Source organism: Littorina saxatilis, linkage group LG11, assembly GCF_037325665.1.
Source record: "Littorina saxatilis isolate snail1 linkage group LG11, US_GU_Lsax_2.0, whole genome shotgun sequence".
In the NCBI taxonomy this organism is placed as follows: Eukaryota; Metazoa; Mollusca; class Gastropoda; order Littorinimorpha; family Littorinidae; genus Littorina; species Littorina saxatilis.
In genome coordinates this window covers 8,031,089-8,051,088 of record NC_090255.1, presented here as the reverse complement: position 1 = coordinate 8,051,088, position 20,000 = coordinate 8,031,089, and the positions used below count along the sequence as shown (strand labels likewise).

Genomic DNA, 20,000 nt, shown 5'->3' with positions numbered 1-20,000 from the left:
AAAAAAAAACAAACCCAAACAAACAAACAACACACAAACAAACACACACACACACACACACACAAACAACCCAGTTCATGCTCGACATGAACCCAAGCTTACAAATGAACGTTGAAATTGAAATAACTTGTTATTAGCATCTAAGATTTCCTTTATGTTTTTTGTTTTGTGTGTTTGATTGTATAACGGCTTCAAAACGTGTTTTGATTTTCAGATACTTCGGTTGCGGTCCTGTGATACCGCAAGCTCTGACCGGCATTGACGTCCTTGACCTAGGAAGCGGGAGCGGTCGCGATTGTTTTGCTTTGAGCAAGCTGATTGGTCCATCTGGTCACGTGGTTGGCATTGATATGACAGAGGAACAGGTCAAATCATTTCTTAATCATTTTGCTAAATTACTAGATTGTGAGTTTGTGTGTGTGTGTGTGTGTGTGTGTGTGTGTGTGTGTGTGTGTGTGTGTGTGTGTGTATGCGTGCGTGTGAGTGCGTGTGTGAGTGTGTGCATGTGTGTGTGCGTGTTCGTGTGTGTGTGTGCGTGTGCATGCGCGCGTGCGTGCGTGCGTGCGTGCATGCGTGTGTGCGTGCGTGCATTGCATGCGTGCGTGCGTGCGTGCATGTATGCTCAAAGAGACTTCCGAAATTTAAAAAAAATCCCAAATTCGTATTTTAATTTTGTACAATGCATTCTCTTTCTTTGTTATTCTGTGACACAATGTATGCCACACTTGAATTGTGTTGCTTGTTCTTACAGCTGGATTACTCGAGGAGTTTTCTCGACTACCACATGCAGAAATGCGGCTATTCCAAACCCAACGTGGATTTCCGATTCGGATACATTGAGAAACTGGGTGATGCTGGAATCAAGGACAATACTTTTGACCTTGTTATGTAAGTTATTTAAATATACTTGCGTGCGTTTGACTTAGATCCGTGACGTAACTCGGCATTGAAAACTGTGTCTAAAGTTACGATACTGTTTGCGAAAGGATAATGGTTCCACTCTTGACCTTGATGAGCATCCTGACCTTGCCATTTGCAACCATGATCAAAGTGAATTCACTAAAAATAGATGAAAATAAATGTGTCGATGTTGACAAGAACTGCGTTATGGGTATCTTGTTTATAATAATGATAATAACTGGACATTTTTAAGTGCCAAACCTATGGCTCTAGGCCCTTTACAAAAGAACATATACAGAAAAAAACAATTAAATGTACAACCTACATAAAACAATTAACCATACGGACAAAAATCAACACATGTACTGTTCACACAATATCTATCTTCTATCGATATCTATATATACGGCTTGTGTGTGTGTGTGTGTCTGTCTGTCTGTCTGTCTGTCTGTGTGTTCGCGATTCACGGCCAAAGTTCTCGATGGATTTGCTTCAAATTTGGTGGGCATATTCAGGTAGACCCCGGACACAATAGTGGAAAATTTTGAACACGTGCGTGCTCTCAGCGCGCAGCGCTGAACCGATTTCTGTACATCCATTCCCAGTAACTCTTCCTTATCTTCTCCAGTGTTTTGCGCGTTTATCTCCCTTCTTTCGTATGGTGCGCCGGCTGAAGCCGGGTATTCGGCTCTACTTCTTCCCGGCGAAGCGGAAGTTCTCGATGGATGTGCTTCAAATTTGGTGGGCATATTCATGTAGACCCCGGACACAATCGTGGAAAATGTTGAACACGTGCGTGCTCAACCGATTTTGGATTTTCTGTACATCCATTCCCAGTAACTCTTCCTTATCTTCTCCAGTGTTTTGCGCGTTTATCTCCCTTCCTTCGTACGGTGCGTTTGCCGGCGTACACCCGGCAAAGCCGGGTCCCCGGCTCTACTTCTTCCCGGCGAAGCCGTACCCGGCGAAGCGGGTATTCATCTAGTTCATATATATACACACTATATATACACACATACCCAGCGAACACTTTCAACAATCATGCCAACCCTGTGGGAGAGGAGTACGTGCAGAAATGGAATAGAAAAGACATTTGGCCGGGCTGGTGTAATATTGTAATATTTCAACTTTATGTGCCTTTACTCGCATTTTCACCTCCGTATTCCACTATGACACTTTGATTTATACACTGATAAGTGATCAACTTTGACCTTAACTTTGACCTTGAATTTCTTACTAAGCTGACAAATGCTTTGCCCCTGTTGCAACAAACACGCATTGAAATCTACATTTACTTTTACAATTTTAACTGCACATTGAACTGGACATTTGCTTTGACACTGAGACCTGCGACATTGCCGATGACCTTGAAAGTTAAATACAATATTACTTGTTTTGTCGTTGTGGCGGAGGATAAAAAGTGCTCATAATTGTGGCGTTGATTGACATTAACGTTGACCTTGACATTAACTTTGATCTTGACATGAACTTTGACCTTGACATAAACGATGACCTTGACAAATAAGTACAATGACACCTTTATCTCGCTGTGCTTCAGTTCCAACTGTGTGATTTGTCTGTGTCCGGATAAACAAGCAGTGCTGGCGGAGGCCTGTCGATCATTAAAGGTATGTCCGTGAACTAAATTTGAAACAAACACAAACAAATTACTTGAGCTATTAATTCACTCTATATTGCACTTTCCTATGACCTTGATGAAGGCTTTCTAATATGTTTTTGTAAAGCAATGACTCTGATGTACAAGAACAGTCAGTTGTTTTACATTTTACGACCACGAGTTTTAGGCCTAAAAAAAAATAGGTGTGGTTACGGTAACCCGACCTACCCTATTTTTAGGGGCCGACCCTATAACTTTTTATTACATTTGTCAAAAAAACAAACAAAAAAAAAAACCGAGTGCAGAAAAGTGAAAACGCAATGAAAGCGAAATCGCCCGAGTCGCACACTTATTTCCCTGTTAAGTAGGTTTAATTTGTACACATTAGAAAAAAAGTTATAAAAAAAAAAAGTGATTGCCTACCTTCCTACCCTATTTTTGGGGGGGGCTATGTTACCGTAACCACACCTATTTTTTTGTTGGCCTTAGACTGCATATTTTATGTGAAAAAATATTTTGCTTCGTTTAAATGCTCTCTTGCAACGAAGCATTGAAGGTATATCCGTGAACTAAAATTGAAAAACAAGATGCTTGATGAGCTATGTCTTCACTCTGTTTTGGACTTCCCTACCCTTTATGAATGCTTTCTAATATGTTTCTGTAAAAACAGTGACTGGTGTATGGATGCATACAGTCAGTTTTTTGTTTTAAATTTTGTGTTCTGGCTATTCCGAACATTAACTTTATATAAATGACATTTCGATTTGTTCACTTTGGTCTTTTACAGCCGTGCAACTTACTTTTCTTTGTAGGGACTAATTATTTATGTCTTCGATTCCAAATCTGTTTTGGGTTGAAAAGGATGGCGGCGAGATGTACTTCAGTAACATCTACACAGACAGTCCACAGTCGGAAAAAGTGAAGAATGACCATGTTTTGTGGGGTGAGTTTGTGGTCTGTATTTTCCTATAGGCTATATTCCACGAGCTGCTTCTTTTTGTGCAGATGTTCCTTGTTCTTCCACAGTATTAAAGAAATCGCGCCAAGTTCTAATTACGTTTATAAACAAAAACAAAATTAACCCCAAACTTGTCAAACTGTACGTCAATATCGTTCTATTCTTTATGTTATATGTATCTGAAAAAACTGTTAATTCACACACACGCACGCACGCACGCACGCACGCACGCATACACACACACACACACACACACACACACACACACACACACACACACACACACACATTAACAAACATCAGATTTTACACTTTGAGAATTACAATATAAGATGTTTGGTGGCTTGTTGACAGCCCAGCATTCTTTTAGGTCCGAGGGGAGCCAATCGTTTTCTGTTTCATCTATATTGACCAAGGCCGTAGGCCGAGGTTGATAAAGATGAAACAAAAGGCGATATGCTCCCCGAGGACCAACAACAAAAGCTGGTATGACAACTAGCCACCAAACATCTTTTTTGTCATCATTTTGGAAGAGCAAAACAAAACTGACTGTGGATCCCTCTTCTGAAGTAAAGATCTATTATCTTAGTTTATTAATCAATTATTTATGTATTTGTTTCACTCTCAAGGCGAGGGGATGGGAGGGGCACTGCAGTGGCAGGAGCTGTACAGGCTGGCCGAGACTGTTGGCTTTAGTCGTCCGAGATTGGTCACTGCCACCATGGTCGACACATCCAAGTTTGACCACTTGCTGGGTAAGGATTTGTATGTGTGCGTGTGTGTGTTAGGGGGGGGGGGGAGGGTGCGTGTGTGCGGATATCAGTTTGTTCGTTTGTTCATTTATATAGTTTGTTTGTCGGTTTATTCTTGAAAAAAATATTACCTGACCCTTTATGTCTCTGTCTCTTTCCACATCTCTCACTCTCTCTTTCTCAAAGCTGTCTAACTATCTCTCTCAGTCATTCTCTCGCTTATTCTCTGTCTGTCTGTCTGCCTCTCCTCCCCCCCCCCCCTCTCTCCCTTTCTCTTTCTTCCTGTGTGCTGTCTCTCTCTCTCTCTTTCTTTCCATATCTCTCTCTGTGTATCTCTGTCTCTCTACCCCTTCTCTCTTTCTGTCTCTCCCCCTTCTCTCTCTCTCTCTCTCTCTCTCTCTCTCTCTCTCTCTCTACCCCGCCCCCCTCACCACAACATTCATTTCAAAGATAATTCCACAGCACATGCTGCCTGTTTTTATCCTGCAGACGGGGCCAAGTTCGTGTCAGTGACTTACCGCCTGTTCAAACTGCCGAAGGATCTTCAACCTGTGAGCCGGGCAACATACCTGGGAGGAATCGAGAGCTGTGAAGACAAGATAGAATTCGATTACGCGACTACTTTCAAGGTATGACTTAAAGCTTAACGCAATAGACGATTTTTGGAAATAACTCCGTCTGGTTTGTACAGGTGGTGAGAGAGTGATTTTTTTCGTGCAAAACCTCGTACACACATTGGAGGGGCCAATCACCAGTGCGGGGTGGAGGGGCCAATCACTAGCGAGGGGTGAGTCGGAAACACGTGGAAACACGTGGAAACACGCACGTGTTTCCGACACACCCCTCGCTAGTGTTTAGCCCCTCCACCCCTCACTGGTGATTGGCCCCTCCAATGTGTGTACGAGGTTTTGCAGGAAAAGGTCACTCTTCTACAACCCATGTCCGCCCCGTGATCGGGAGGTCGTGGGTTCGAACCCCGGCCGGGTCATACCTAAGACTTTAAAATGGGCAATCTTGTGGCTGCTCCGCCTGGCGTCTGGCATTATGGGGTTAGTGCTAGGACTGGTTGGTCCGGTGTCAGAATAATGTGACTGGGTGAGACATGAAGCCTGTGCTGCGACTTCTGTCTTGTGTGTGGCGCACGTTATATGTCAAAGCAGCACCGCCCTGATATGGCCCTTCGCGGTCGGCTGGGCGTTAAGCAAACAAACAAACAAACAAATTTTCGAAAATCGTCATTTGTAAAAGAGTTATAATAGACTTACTTGATACGACCACTAAATTAATATGAATACACGGTGTGAGTTGTTAATTTGAGTGCATAAAACGGCTTGTCGGCAGAATAGAGTCAATGGGAATTTCGGAATTAAGTCATCTGAAGATTTCTTCGGATGGTCAAGGGAGGTAACTGGTAAGGGTTAAAAGGCTGTTGTACTTGGAGGATATTCATCGATATAAAACGTGTTATTGTCTTTTTCTAACTGACACATGTTCGACCCTTTATCTAAAAGCGGAGTCCATTCATTATCTGTACGATTTACCTTAGACACAAGCGGCAGAAATTGTCCAAAGGTTCAACACGTCACGTGTAAATAACACATGTAAAATGTAAATTCACCCAAAACAGATATTTGACAAGAAATCTGTAAATGGAAAAAATATTCAAACCGTAATGGTATTGCAGTTTTCAGACGAATGTGGGTGTGGTGGTTGATGCGAAACTGTAAATGTCACCTGAAATAAATATTTGGCAAGAAATCTGTAAATGGAAAAAAATATTCAAACTGTTATGACATTGCCGTTTTCAGAAGGATGTGAGTGTGGTGGTTGATGCGGAACTGGCCACCATCCTGGCTTCATCACGCTTCAGCAAGTTTTTCCGCTTGACTGAGGCTGCTAACAGCACATCGGAAACTGCCGATCCGGTGAGTGACAACCGACGACGTGATAAACAATTATCAATGCCGAGTATTAAAAACATACGACTTCCCTCAAATTTTGCTAATATTTTTTCTCTGATAATTTCAGAGCGTGTAGAAACAAGTGTGAAAACAATTAGAACAAGAAATTCCTCCGAGGTAGGAAAAACACCCCCGTTGGTCAAAGGGAAATAACCATTCTCACTGCCACCAACTGAGAAGGTTATTTCCCTTTGACCATTAATATGTCCCTCTATAAGTCCTTGTAGAATCTTAATCCACCAATAACTCCCTAACCGTGTGTTTGAGTGGTCCCAAGTTTTGTAGGGACCGTCTCAGGAATGTATAGAACCTGTTCACCAAGTTTGGTGACGATCGGTCCGTTCATTCTTGAGATCTATATGCGAACACAAACACACACACAAACAAACAAACACATCGACCGAATCCTATACACACCCCTATACCGGGGGTGTAACAATCTACCTTTATGATACAGAATTGTGAATATGATGACATGCCAAGAGTGAATTAATAGGCACAAATTCAGTGCCAAAGCTTCGTGCAGCGAGCTTTGTGAAGTAGACTTCGCGAAGTCATCTTCGGTCAATTAATATGAGGCTTGGGCGGGGATGTAGCTCAGTCGGTAGCGCGCTGGATTTGTATCCAGTTGGCCGCTGTCAGCGTGAGTTCGTCCCCACGTTCGGCGAGAGATTTATTTCTCAGAGTCAACTTTGTGTGCAGACTCTCCTCGGTGTCCGAACACCCCTGTGTGTACACGCAAGCACAAGACCAAGTGCGCACGAAAAAGATCCTGTAATCCATGTCAGATTTCGGTGGGTTATAGAAACACGAAAATACCCAGCATGCTTCCTCCGAAAACGGCGTATGGCTGCCTAAATGGCGGGGTAAAAAACGGTCATACACGTAAAATTCCGCTCGTGCAAAAAACACGAGTGTACGTGGGAGTTTCGGCCCACGAACGCAGAAGAAGAAGAAGAAGAATACGAGGCTTAAGTTGGCTTTCTCCGATGGAAAAACACAGCCTTACAGACAAACATCCACATCAACAACAACATAACAACGACGATGACGGCAATATCAACAAAACAACAATTAACAACAGCAAAATCAACACATCTGCTTTTTTTCCCCATCACAGTTGTGCGTGATACCTTTTAAAAAGTTTCATTTTATTTTGTTTTTTAAAATTTCATTTAATTCAATTTGAACTCAAATGACCCCCCCCCCCCCCACCCCCTCTTTTGAAAATGTTTCCGAATCGGGTACACAAAACAGGGCGGGTCGGGTAGTGGTAAAAGGGATGTGTGTTTTTTTCTTCATAATATTTGTGTGTGTATTTTTTCTTTGGTTTTCTTTTTGTGTGATTTATGTTCGTGCTGGATTTGATCAGTTATAAGCCTACATTACATCTTCTTTATCACCGGCACGGTGGCCTAGTGGTAAGGCGTCCGCCCCGTGATCGGGAGGTCGTGGGTTCGAACCCCGGCCGGGTCATACCTAAGACTTTAAAATTGGCAATCTAGTGGCTGCTCCGCCTGGCGTCTGGCATTATGGGGTTAGTGCTAGGACTGGTTGGTCCGGTGTCAGAATAATGGTGAGACATGAAGCCTGTGCTGCGACTTCTGTCTTGTGTGTGGCGCACGTTATATGTCAAAGCAGCACCGCCCTGATATGGCCCTTCGTGCTCGGCTGGGCGTTAAACAAACAAACAAAAAATCTTCTTTATCTCATACTTGTTGTTGTTTGATGAATACAATTTCTGATGTTTGCCCTTGCAGAAGGTGGACCCGGTGCAATGGGCAGAGAAGCGGGGCCTCAAAAAGAATCTCTGCGGCAGTGGTTAGCTCCCTTGTCTTCGGTTCCTGGGGACTTCAGCAGAGAGGTTTAAAACTCGTGTCACCGTGAAGAACTGGACGTCAAAGAGACCTTTCACAAGTTGTTGCACGCGTTTGTGGATTTTGCGACAGACCCGTCAGTAATTAACAAGTCCAGAATCCCTCGTTGGAATCTCAGTAGGACCAACGCAATATGTGACCCTCCACCACGAAATGAGTCGCATGTCACATTTGCATGATTTTCATATTTTTACATTTTCCTACAGAGTTTTTTTCATGCTTTATTCAGTGGTGAAAACCGTTTTAGAAAAAAAGCGAAAACTGTATGAGTTATACGCCTGTGACTAAGGTGACCCTCACACTGTTACCAGACACTCCCCGGACTTATATTAAGCCTAGCGCAGAACCGCGCGAGGTGACATGCGACTCATTTCGTGGTGGAGGGTCACATATTTTAGCAATGACTTGCCTTACATGGCATCACAAGTTTGAATGAAATATGACACGGAAATTAATGCATTAGTTGGGTTGCGTAATTTGTCACATTTTTTGTTTGTTTGTTCTCAGTTTATATCTAACATCAAACAAGGATGGACAACCCCAAAAATCTTACGCAATTGTCTCGTTCTAAGATGAAACAGACGATTTTCGGAGAAAAAAAAATCCGTCGGGCACGTGTTCTCGACACATAGTTCTATGATGAAAATGTCTCGTTCTATGCAATTGTCTCGTTCAAAATTAAATATGGTGCTCACTGGATACCCCCCTCCCTCGCCCTCCAACACCCACCCCCCCCCCCCCCCCGCCGTCCGCTCATGAAAAAAGCATCATGTTCTGGGTAGGTAAATGATTTGACTTTCTCCTCGTATGTAAAAGCTGCCATTTTTTTTATTGGTACCTTTCGTTTTTGTTCGGTCGATTTTGGGAATACCTTGAATTAAGCGGCGGTCATGTGATCCCTGTAAAAGAAATCTTTGATTCGAAAGGTTTGTCAGATAGTCAAGTTGAGTGCCTCAAATGGCATAAGAAGTTTGAATGGAATGACACGGGAATTAATGGTTAAGTTGGGCCATTTTTTTTCTGCATGCAGCCTGTATGTTTTGTTTGAGGAAGATGTTTTGAAAACTTCTTGAACTGAACTTGAACTTCTTGAAGCCTGCTTGTACAGGGTGACCCAAAAAAAAAGAGTACCCAAACAAAATTGAATAACTTTGTCAATTTTAACTTTTTTTTCTTTCTTTTTGAGGTGAGTGAAGCTAATCCACTGCATGGTTGGATGAAATAAAAGCTGTTCTCACAATGAACTATACTAATGATCAACGGAGGTTTTGCATAGAGACCTATTTTCGCACAAAATCATACAGAGATGTGCAAGTACAGTTCCAGAGACACTTCGGTCAGCGCGATTTCTATCTTTGGGGGTTCCTGAAAGACAACATCTACAGGAACAACCCACAGACAATCACAGAACTCAAGAGAGCCATCACAATTCAACCATTCGCGGAATCTCGCAACAGGAGTGTGTGCGGGTGATTGATAACTTTGCGCGGCGAGTTCAAGTTTGCCTGCAGCGGCGTTTGGAGCATGTTCTGTAGAATGAGCATAACTTTCTTGAAAGACAAGCTAGAACGCTAAAATGTTCTGTGCAAATCATGCAGAGGCTACTTGTGTGTGTAAATAAATTTTATGAAGATTGCTTTATTTTTGTTCAATTTATGACGTTTTGTTTGGGTACTCTTTTTTTTGGGTCACCCTGTACATGGTGCTTTAAATAAAATGTGTTGTTATTGTTATTACTGTTGTTGTATTGTTGCTTTTTGCTTTTGCTGGGTCTTCAAGGGTGCACATAGAATTTTATATTTTAATATTTCATTCTAAATAAGCACTACAGCGTACAAACAGATACGTCCATTATACCCATTATACCCATCTATACCCATTTGAAATAAATGCGTTCTGCAAAGCAAATCGTGGCATACGACTATTTTTTTGTCTTGGAGAGAGAGAAAGAGAGAGACTGAACTTTATTACGAAAGGAAAAATGTGGTAGGCAAAACCTTATCTTTCAACCTGACCCTTAAACAAACACTTTATACAGACACAGTTTATACAGAGAGATAAGATAAGATAAGATGATTTTTTTTTTAATTTACGAGGGTACTGCTATGAGCAATGGTAACAATTTTACAATCAGCCTTTGCCCATGAGGAAAAGATTCAAGAACAATACAAAAACTCACACAATCTAACGTAAACAAAAACAAGAGGGAGAGAGAGAGACAATGACAATGACAATGACAAATCTTTATTTTTCGAGGGTGACAAGAATAAGCATAGATATGCTTTTTTGCATCTGGCCCTCGCCCTAAAGAGGGACTAAACTATTTTACTATAACTATGACTAGGGAAAAAAGAAGAAAAAAAGGTTACATAAAAACATTAATGGTAGAACATATTATGTACATGAAGCGCATTATGTAGAAGCATTGTAGATCATAAGGTAGTGTTCAAAATTGGGTGTAAAGCAATGAAGATAAACGGAAAGTAACCCAACAATACATTAGCTCAGCAAAACAATGTATTACAGAGCCAAATCTTCGTGATTTTGTCACAATAAATCATAATTCCGATAATGAACAACTGTATACAAAGAGAACATACCAATCAAGTTTATTTGTTCATAGAGTTCATTAAATGGAAAGAATATTTGGTTCTAAAAGAATCCGTATTGGTGGATTGCCGCAGGGCGTCCGGAAGAGCGTTCCAGAGGCTGCTTCCTGAATAAACAAGACTTGATTTAAATAGGTCTATCCTAGGAAGAGGAGTGTTTAGTTTTATAAAGTGGTGCGAATTCTTCAAAGAGAACTTTGAACAAATGGTTTCGGGTGCATTTTCTGTCATAATTTTATGCATCATTATTCCTTTGTTATAATTCATTCTTGACTTTAGAGGTAGGACCCCTATGTTGATGTAGTCTGAGTCGGTGAGAGTAGTCTGTTTGAGTAATACTACTTTTAGCGCTCTTTTGTGTAATCTGCTGAGTAGCTTTAGGGAATGATCACTTGCTGAGTCCCATAGAGTGGATGCGTAATCAGTAAGAGACTGAATGAATATTAGCAGTGAAAAATAACTTCCTGGCTTGACAATTAAGGAAGTGTTTAATTCTAGATAAGAGAGAGAGAGAGAGAGAGAGAGAGAGAGAGAGAGAGAGAGAGAGAGAGAGAGAGAGAGAGAGAGAGAGAGAGAGAGAGAGAGGATACATTTGTATTTGTATTTACGAAGGGTAGCAATACATGCTTTATTACAATCAGCCCTCTCCAATAGGGGAACAATAACAATACAAACACCCGCAAAATATAATCTAAGAGAGAGAGAGAGAGAGAGAGAGAGAGAGAGAGAGATGGGGGGAAAGAGCGACAGAGCCGAAAGCTTGTTTCGCAAAACTTCGAGACACTACGACGCACCGAACCATGCGTGCACCACGTGCTTCAGCCACGATTAGCCTCAACGTCGATTCACATTTCGGACCACCGCACACTGGAAAGAGGGGTGACAAGGTTTACTTGACATTCGCATGTCAGTGACACGAAGTTTTTTAGCAACCCAGGCTGAGGTAGACAAGAAAGTTATTACCACCCAAACGGGAGCCAGCCTCGGAGCTGGATTGGTTGAAATCACTCCCACACTTGTTTCAACCAATCCGACCCCGTGGCTGGCCCCCGTTGGGATGGTAACTTTCTCGTGTAACCTAGCCCTGTTCACCCTTTTGAGAAAAATGGACCAAACCAGCAGTTGTGGGACACCCAAAACCCCAAGTGAAAGAGTCAGTGAGCGAGTTTTAGCGTCAACTAAGGTGACTCGAGTCGAACCGGAGGTCGCAAAAACTCGGTCCGGTACGACTGGAGTGACGTCACCGGTTAACCAACTTTCAACCTTGCTTCCTGCGTAGGGTCTCTCCAGTTCCAAGATGGCTGCCAAGGCGAGGTGAGAAACTTCTGCAAATATTTTTTGACAAAGTTACGGATTGTGAGAAGACATTTGTTGTAAATCACTTAGCCTTTCAAAAATTAAGGATACTGGGTTGGATACTGTCTTGGTTTTAATGCATTTTATTTTAGCAGTGATGTTTATTTTGGGAAGAAATGAGGTCAACAGGAGTTTGGGTGCGATTTCGGCTCAAATGTACTTTAGCGCCCTGAACTTTTACCCGGCTGTTTTGCGCTCGATTTTCACGCTCACTTCTTCATTGACGTTCGAATCGATAGTTCGATGTTTTGGCATTACATTCACATCAACAATAAAACAGTACTGCTTGTTCATCATCGTCGTCCATCAACTCTCCACAACAGTAAATCCGTAACGCGCTTGTCGCCATCTCGTTGCAAGGGACGCGACTGGACACAACCCAACAGCGTTTCCGCGAAGAAAAAAACCAGACATGCGCAGTGACCCTACCGTAGCTCAACCCTGTTCCTCGCGAAAACTCGCTCAGTTGAGGGTCGCCTGTGTTGGTATGCGGACACCGATGGTTCTAGTCTTTGCATGTTTAACAAAATAATGCTGTGTGCGGCATTTGGACTGTAAGTGCGTTCAATTATGCACCTGTATGCCTCCTAGTGTAAACACGGAGGGGATGAAGAAGAATGTTTGTGCCGAAAACTCGACACATTTGACAAGAAATGTTCGTTTTTAACGTAAATTTCGACTATCAGCAGTGCTCCGCATGCATGGAGACTTTCGAGTTTCGCGGCCATCTTTGGACTGAACACGTGTGTTTTCTAACTGCAAACTTGGCGTTGATGTGGTGTTGCTACTGACTGCATAGGTTAGCATCGTTGTGTGAACATGGACTGAGGCGGCAGATATTCGGCCAAAGACTAATACTTGAATAATAAAAAAAAAAGGTACCGTAAAGTACCTTGTAAGCGCCCACCCCCCCCCTGTGCACCAATTCCGACCCAAAGTAGGGGGTGGGCGCTTACTAGGTACTACACCCTATGCACGAGCAGTTTTCAGTAAGAAATGTGATCTTTGATCACTTCGTAATCATATCTTCTTTCTTTTTTCATCTTCCATTGTTTTTCTTGTTCATATTGTCATTAGAAGAGCTTGGGGAGACAAATGTCGTCGCATCCTTTTCTTGTCTGCAGAGGTGCCGCTGTCGGCCGCACTGTGTCTCTGTTTCCCTTGAACAAGGGGCACGTCTTCTGGATATGGGCAGCAGTCTATTTTACTTGGCCAAAGACTGTTTTCGGCAGAAAGAGAGAGAGAGAGAGAGAGAGAGAGAGAGAGAGAGAGAGAGAGAGAGAGAGAGAGAGAGAGAGAGAGAGAGAGAGCGAGAGGAGGGGGATAGATAGATAGATAGATAATTTATTGCCAAGTGTACAATACATGAATGAACATAAAAAATACACGAGGAAAGCAGCTTGCTGTGTGATAAAAACAAAAATAAATAGCATTCATACATCACTGGCGCATAGCATCATACATACATGGGTAAGACAATTTGGTATCACAGTAACTAATGCATACACTATTCAGACATGGTGAGAACTATGAAACTCTAAGAGCTATCGGAACCACAATAAAAGTACGCAGAATAAGATAGGATCAATGCGTGATTTGTGTACAGCCTATGCAGCAGGAAGGAAACGAAAACAAACTAATTATTGTGTTTCTCTTCAGAGGGAATTAGATGAATCTGATACACTATTAGCCAATAAACCACAGGATGAGACACTTTTGATAAAGAGAGAAAATATTAAATCAGAGCTTGAGGTACTGTCACTGGAAAAAGCCAAAAGTGCCCAAGTTCGTTCCCGTGTCCAGTTTATTGAAGAAGGGGAGAAGAACACCAAATATTTTTTGAACTTGGAAAAAAGTAAAGCCAATATGAAAATTATGGACCGGTTGCAAACAAAAGATGGAAGGGTAGTAAATACACAGCAAGAAATTATGAAAGAGCAGGTACGTTTTTTTAAAGATGCATATGAAAAACAATCTGAATTTAACGAAGTGAGCGCACAGGAATTTGTACAAGATTTGAATATACCGTTTCTCTCCAATGACCAAAAAGGCAATCTAGATTCTGATATTACCAAAGAGGAATTAACAGTTGCTCTAAAACTATTAAATAACGATTCAGCCCCAGGTCTAGATGGCCTCACCACCTGTTTTTATAAAGTATTTTGGCTGAAGATTAGGGATGTAGTTCATGCCTCCTTTATATCATCCTTTGCTAATGGCGAGTTATCGACCACTCAAAAACAAGCTGTCTTGACATTAATCCATAAAGGGAAAGAATTGCCCAGAGATGATCTCGGGAATTGGAGACCCATATCTCTGACTAACACAGATTACAAGATCCTCGCAAAATGTCTGGCAAGGAGACTTTCAACTGTAATTGGTGATATTATTCATGAAAATCAGGTTGGTTTTATGAAAGGTAGGAAAATTAGCACAATGATTAGACTTATTGATGACACCATAGATATTATGAATACAATGGATAAACCTGGAGTTTTATTGGCAGTTGATTTTCGACGCGCTTTTGATAGCATATCCAAAGACTTTATTTTGTTTGCTTTTGATAAGTTTGGTTTTGGAGACAATTTTAAGAAATGGGCTTCGGTTATCATGAATAACAGTCAAAGTTGTATTAATTATACAGGGTGGATATCTGAGCATTTCCCTGTGGAATCAGGTATCCGTCAAGGATGCCCATTCTCGCCGATGGCATTTATTATAGCCCTTGAATTGTTAGCAATTAAGATTCGTTCAGATGAAGATGTTGAGGGTATCCGGCTACCCATGTCACCTTTTGAGGTATCACCAATGAGGGTCCTAAAACTGCTCTTATATGCCGATGATGTCACCCTTTTTTTACATGATCAAAGAGATCTGGAAAGAGCTTTACATATTTTAAACATGTTTAAAGCTGTTTCCAATTTAGAAGTGAATGTAAATAAAACTGAAGCCATGTGGATTGGGTCAAACAAATACTGTACTGACCAATATTTTGGTCTTAAATGGAAACGGAAAGTAAAAATCGTTGGAATTGTTTTTTCAAACAATATACCTGCGTCATCAATTGAAGACAACTGGTCTAAAAAAATTCAACGTATGCAACAAATAATTTTTAATTGGTCCAAAAGAAACTTAAGTATACAAGGTAAAATTTGCATTGTTAAAACCTTTCTTATATCTCAGTTCGTTTATATCTTCCAGTCTCTAGCAGTGCCTTATCATGTTTTACATCAAATTAATTCCATTTTGTTCAGGTTTATTTGGAAGAAAAAATATTCAAATACACGGGCGTTTGAAAAAGTAAAACGAACAATTATGTGTAAATTAAAAGATGATGGTGGATTAAATATGATAAATGTTGTGGATATGCACAACTCATTTATGATGTCGTGGGCTATTGGTCTGCAGAACTCTACAGACAATTACTGGTCTGTCACTCCTAGATATGTTTTTTCAAGTTTGGGTAATGGTTTGTCCTGTTTTGACTCTAATGCATCCTCCAAGAAGCTGGTTGGCGTTGTTAACTGCAGATCAGTCTTTTGGAGACAAGTATTGTTAACCTGGCTAGACAACAAACACATTTTGTATGAAAAGTATGATGCCACACCTGTTCCATTGATGAATCAATGTATATGGAACAACATGAATATACAATATAAACATAAATGCCTCTTTTTCAAAGATTTTGTTAAATGTCATATTTATCATGTAAAGGATGTCATGAATGAAATCGGTGACATGATTTCATTTGAAGAATTATGTCAAAAGGTTGCTTATAAACCAGCCAGACAATTTGAGTATAATGCGTTATGTACAGCACTTAAAACAAAACTGATTAACGCATTGCCATACCGATATGTTCTGTTGCAGGGTTTGACTCGTATTGGTAATATTACACCAAGGGAAATAAGAACTGTTTTGGTTAATTTCGAGGTACAAACTCCGAGCGCCTGTTCTTTTTGGCAAAGAAAGCATAATATTGTTCTGGAATCAAGACACTGGCTGTTAGCTGTTAATTGTACAAAAGAAGAACGACTGCGTCTGCTTCATTGGAAAATTTTACACAGAATTTACCCAACGAATATTTTACTAAACAAGATGGGTTTATGTCAAACTAATAATTGTGAAGTTTGTAATGAACTGGATACACTTGAGCACTTCTTTTTTCATTGTCAAGAGGTGAGGAACGTTTGGAAACTATGTAAAGACTTTATTTTTAAGCAAATTTATTATAATATAACTTTGAATGAAACAGATATATTATTTGGTTTTTGGAATGAAAATTTAAAAAACGATCAAATTTACTTTATAAATTATTGTATTTTGATAACAAAAATGACCATAGGAAAATTTAAGTATGGGAAGAAGTTAGACTTACGTATTTTATTGGAATTAGAGTTAAACATTAGACAGAAATTTATGTTTTGTATAATATAAAGTTGATTATGTTATACAGAAAGAGACCAAGGAAGAAGGATGCTCCCCGCCTTAAAGAAAAAAAAAAAAAAAAAAAAAAAAAAAAAAAAAAAAAAAAAATTACAAAAATCGGGCAAAAAATATGGGTTGAAGCATCCTGCATGCAACTGAGGTCAACAAAAAAAAAAAAAAGAAAAAAAAAAAAAAAAAAGAAAAGAAAAAAAAAAGATAGGATCCCCCCCCCCCCACTATCAACTACTGTAAGAACTGAACATGTTCCATACTGATAAAATGTACCTCTAAAAGAGCACATAAAAATAAACTCTTCCAACACATCACAGTGGTTAAAGAACGACTAAAAACTACTAAAACATACTAGATGTGTATTCTGGTAATATAACCAGCTGCTAAAACATAGTCTGGCTTCATCGCGTCACAGTGGTGTCACCATACTAAAACCCACTCTATATATCACAGTATGCAATGTCAGCTACTAAAACCATTCTCCTAGAGCATCCTAAAACGTGTCACAATCTGTAGAGTTCATTTACCGGTTATTAAAAGCCAGGACAGCCTGGGGGTAGAAACTGTTTCTGAGTCTTGCCGTACGGCATCTGAGGGTTCTGAGCCTGCGCCCCGAGAGCAGAGGCTGGAAGAGATGACCAGCCGGGTGTGTGGGATCCTGCATGATGGACCTACATTTCCTCATCATGCGCAGGATGTGAAGGGAGTCTATAGAGGGGAGATCTCTGCCAATGATCCTGCTGGCAGCCCTAACGACCTTCTCTAGTTTTTCTTTCTCAAACTGGCAGGAGCTGCTGTACCAAACCGTGATAGAAAAGGTAAGGAGACTCTCTACAGCAGCCCTGTAGAACTGGGACATGATGGAGGAGGACACTTTGAAATTCCTCAGCTGTCTCAGGAAGTAGAGACGCTGATGGGCCTTCTTTACTGAAAGGTCAGTATGAACAGCCCAGCTAAGGTCATTGGAGATGGTCACCCCTAGAAATTTGAAGGAATCAACCTGCTCTACGTTCTCACCGCTGATGGTGAGTGGTAAGAGGGGAGTTTTTTTCTTCCTACGGTCAAAGACCATCTCCTTGGTTTTGGTGACGTTAAGGTCAAGGTCATTAGCCACACACCAGCCCGACACTCTCGCAACCTCCGCTCGGGAGTAGTGTGTGTGTGTGTGTGTGTGAGAGAGAGAGAGAGAGTGTGTGTGTGTTTCCATTGGCGTTATTATCCAAATAGTCAAGAGCTGACAGCTTAAATGCAACGGTGTACGATTTGATCCGCGGCATCTTGTAATCATTGACTTGCAGGCGTTTAGATCCAAGGCGTGCAGACACACGTGATAGGGTTTGCAAGAAAGGGAAATCCTTCACAAAACTAGCAGATCAAGTGCGGAATTTTTATTTCCCCTGATTTCTATGGTGCAAAGTGGGGGGTGGGCGCTTATAGGGTACAATACCCTGTGCACGGTTTTGGACTAAAAGTGGGGGGTGGGCGCTTACTCGATACTGGGCGCTTACAAGGTACTTTACAGTATGTTATTGGAACGTTATATTTATAAAAAAAACAAAAACAACCACGTTACGTTCACTGATCTTCGACCGAAGTGCATAATTATGCATTGGGATTTTCGCAGTCATCTTTTGAATGAACACGTGTCGAAAATCTGGACGTTACATTGTTTTGTTATAAATATAACGTTGCAATAACATACCTTGGTTTTTTTCATTCTAATCTAAATTATGGAACGTTGGCAGTCTTCATTTTTTGATTTCGAAGACTATTATGTTTGGGTTCAAATTGAGCCAGCATTGAAGCCGAGAGCAAAGGGTCTCCGAAGATGGAGTGTGACTGCACTATGTCCGCCTGATAACGGGACAACTTAACGGTAGGTTTGTGTCCTTCGGGTATGTTTTGTTGTTGTGTTTGTTGTTATCGTAGTTTTCTTGCTGCTTTGGGAGGTGGAACGAACGAAATACGAAAATTAGGGACTGTCCGTCATGTCTTAAATGCCTATATTGGACATGGGGTAATCTTGAACTTAAGCTTGTTAAATTCATAGCTCAGAATTCAGAGGCATTTAAGTCTTCAAATTTGTAGAACCTGCACTTGTAATCATAACAAGTCATTTTAGATCCTTTTGAAGTTACGGAATGAACACCGATGAACTGTAGTCTGTACGAATGCATTTCGTTTACATGGGTCAAAGAAGGAATTATCCGTATGAGCGAACACGGGAGACAACTCTTTCGTGTAAACGAAGTCCCATGGTTGACAACGTACGCCATTTTCGTCGATTGAACAACCAAATTAATTATGCTTAAGTTTTAAGCTCAATCCGTCAATTAATTTCACGACAAATAATCTTTGGCTTGCTTACAGGGACTTGTATCAAAAATAAGTAAAGAATGTCACTGAATTCTTTGCTATGAATTTAACACGCTAAAGTTCAACATTACCGGACATGGATTGTTTTATACGATTGGGAGGGAGGTGGAATTGGAAGGAACGGTCAAATGTAAAGTTGATGTGATGTTGACGGACAGTTTGTTTGGTGGGTACGAGGGGAGTGAGTCCGTCAACGTAATTTGAGAGCTCACAATAATTAAGTGACATGATTGACTTTGATTATTTTAATAGATTAGCCGTGTGCAATTCAAGGAATATTTCTCGTGAAATTAATTGAGCTCCAAAATAAAGTATAACTAATTAGTTTAATCATTTGATCGAAGAAAATGACTGTTGTAGTTGTCTCCCTTTCAGGGATTAGCCTGGGAGAAAAAGGTTATGGGACATTTGTCCTCCTCAACCAAATGCCGATGGGACATAGTCAAAGGCAAGAAGCGCAAACGAGGCCTGTACGCGTTTTTGACAAAAGATGCAAAATGGTGCAATATGGTGCCATCTGAGAATTAGCCGATATATCGGTGTGTGTGTGTGTGCGTGCGTGCGTGCGTGTGTGTGTGTGTGTGTGTGTGTGTGTGTGTGTGTGTGTGTGTGTGTGTGTGTGTGTGTGTAATCCAATGTAAAGTGTACATTTGGTGGCGCAGTGGTACGTAATCTCAATGCGCCCTTTGACGCACTGAATGGAATTGTGATGGGACATTTTCAGATTTAATGCGCCAATGGCACTAGTAGGCTAAATGAAACCCTGCCCTTTAGAGAAAACGCATACGTAATATTGACCTAGTTTTCTGCCTTCCTTCGTGTGCCGATGTTTCTCTTCTAAACACCATGTAAACAAAAGGCAACTGTACAGTTAAATCCGTAACTTCGATAAGATAACTTTTTTGGCAAGCGATGCAAAGCGCGCGGCACGCTCACCAGCGCAGCGATTGTGGACGCGCTTCGTTTTTGCATCAGCATCATTTTGAACATTATTCCCCCCTCTGCTTCTTTACCTCTGTAAACTTGTAGAGCTAGTTATTTTTCGATAATGACCCAGCAACCAAACAAATAACGAGCCAGCAACAGCCTGAATCCTCGATAGTGCAATGGGTTGAGAAGCTGTTCTGTTTTGGTACTACTTTTGCGACTGAAA

At 41.0% G+C, this 20,000-nt stretch overlaps 3 protein-coding genes across 3 annotated transcripts in view; 2 read left to right on the top strand and 1 right to left on the bottom strand.

Annotated features, from left to right (window-relative positions):
• LOC138979668 (arsenite methyltransferase-like) overlaps positions 1-9,979 on the top strand; it is a 14,003-nt gene extending 4,024 nt beyond the window's left edge. The window contains exons 3-10 of the mRNA XM_070352384.1: positions 215-365; positions 752-888; positions 2,459-2,528; positions 3,380-3,461; positions 4,106-4,231; positions 4,718-4,857; positions 6,037-6,153; positions 7,950-9,979. Of these exons, the coding sequence (XP_070208485.1) occupies positions 215-365; positions 752-888; positions 2,459-2,528; positions 3,380-3,461; positions 4,106-4,231; positions 4,718-4,857; positions 6,037-6,153; positions 7,950-8,015 (889 nt within the window). The 3' untranslated portion in view covers positions 8,016-9,979. The remainder of the gene's footprint in view (positions 1-214; positions 366-751; positions 889-2,458; positions 2,529-3,379; positions 3,462-4,105; positions 4,232-4,717; positions 4,858-6,036; positions 6,154-7,949) is intronic.
• LOC138979673 (ER membrane protein complex subunit 2-like) overlaps positions 1-20,000 on the top strand; it is a 347,725-nt gene that overhangs the window by 51,563 nt on the left and 276,162 nt on the right. The window lies entirely within an intron of this gene.
• Positions 16,995-17,543, bottom strand: LOC138980822 (uncharacterized). Its single transcript, XM_070353707.1, has one exon. The coding sequence runs from the start codon at positions 17,541-17,543 to the stop codon at positions 16,995-16,997; it is 549 nt and encodes a 182-aa protein (XP_070209808.1).